This window comes from Octopus bimaculoides, chromosome 26 (assembly GCF_001194135.2).
Source record: "Octopus bimaculoides isolate UCB-OBI-ISO-001 chromosome 26, ASM119413v2, whole genome shotgun sequence".
Lineage (NCBI taxonomy): Eukaryota > Metazoa > Mollusca > Cephalopoda > Octopoda > Octopodidae > Octopus > Octopus bimaculoides.
Genome location: NC_069006.1, coordinates 22,634,690 through 22,635,954, shown reverse-complemented (window position 1 = coordinate 22,635,954; position 1,265 = coordinate 22,634,690). Strand labels below are relative to the sequence as shown.

General features: G+C 33.8%; 1 protein-coding gene across 1 annotated transcript in view; it reads right to left on the bottom strand.

Annotated features, from left to right (window-relative positions):
• The window catches only part of LOC106876513 (condensin complex subunit 1), a 24,973-nt gene that overhangs the window by 4,780 nt on the left and 18,928 nt on the right, over positions 1-1,265 (bottom strand). Inside the window, exons 27-28 of the mRNA XM_052976930.1 lie at positions 1,221-1,263; positions 691-972 (exon numbers count right to left, since the gene is read on the bottom strand). Of these exons, the coding sequence (XP_052832890.1) occupies positions 691-972; positions 1,221-1,263 (325 nt within the window). The remainder of the gene's footprint in view (positions 1-690; positions 973-1,220; positions 1,264-1,265) is intronic.

The window sequence follows — 1,265 nt, the reverse complement described above, 5'->3', positions numbered from 1 at the left end:
AAAAAAAAAAAAAAAACGGAAAGAATTATTTTTTTTTATAAAGAAGTTATTTTTTGAAGACTAAAAAAAAAGTGAAATAAAATGGGAACATTTTATTTAAAACTCAGCCAATCTAACCCATAAATCACAACAATGTTTTTGTAGCAACAGATGTTTGGGAGTTTTTTTAAGAATATTTTTTTCTAGTTCCAAAGTCCATGCAATCTATATAACTTATGAGGTTTGTAAGACAGATCACTTTTGTCAACTATAATTTGTAGATTGTAAAAAATATGCATACACACACACACATGTATACATATATGTAATGATGGAGTCACCAGTTATAACAATGAAATTTTACATGAAGAGGCATCTCATAAATGATTGAATGAAGAGCAGCTATACATACATATTGAACATAAATATAGAAGCAACAAAGAATATGTAAATAAGCCATTTAACAGTGTATCTGAAAGTAAATACAGCTAGAATATATATGTATCTGTCTATATATCATCATTATTTAACATCCATTTCCCATGGTGTCATGGGTTAGACAGTTTGACTGGAGGTAAGCTGGAGAGTTGCACCAGGCTCCAGTCATCTGTTTTGGCCTTGTTTCTACAGCTGGATACCCTTCCTAACACCAACAACTCTACAGAGTGTACCAGGTGTCTTTTATGTATCCCCACCACAGGTGCTTTTTACCTGTCATCAGCACTGGCCACAGCCATGATTTCACTTAGCTTGACAGGTATTCTCATGCACAGCAACACAAACACACATAAAAAAAAGGAATTGTTCTTGCTAACCTTTCGGGAAAGTTCTACAAAAAATACTTTTGCCAATCCTTTTATTTTTTCATTTTCGTCAATGATGCAAACAGCCATTTCACTAATCTGTCCCTTGATTTTCACCATGTCATTCAAAATAAGATGAGAGAGAACAGAGACTGTGTTTCTACGGACCAATGAAGACGGATCACGTAATCTGCAAAAAGAGATAAAAAAAAAACAAATAAAGAAAAGAAACAAGTTTTACTGAGGGTATATTTACTTTGGGAATTACTGTTATTGTTGATTACCTCAGGTCAGACCCGATTTAGCAGAACTATGATCGAAAGTGTTCCAAGAACATCCCGTTTCTTTATTGTCGAAGTCAGCACAGTAATGTCAGAAGTCACTAATTAACTAGTTTTTAATTAGCAACACTGAACAGTATCAGAAAGAGAGGTTTACCTGGCATACATATGGGCAGTCCAGGGCTCAATAAGATTAGGAAAC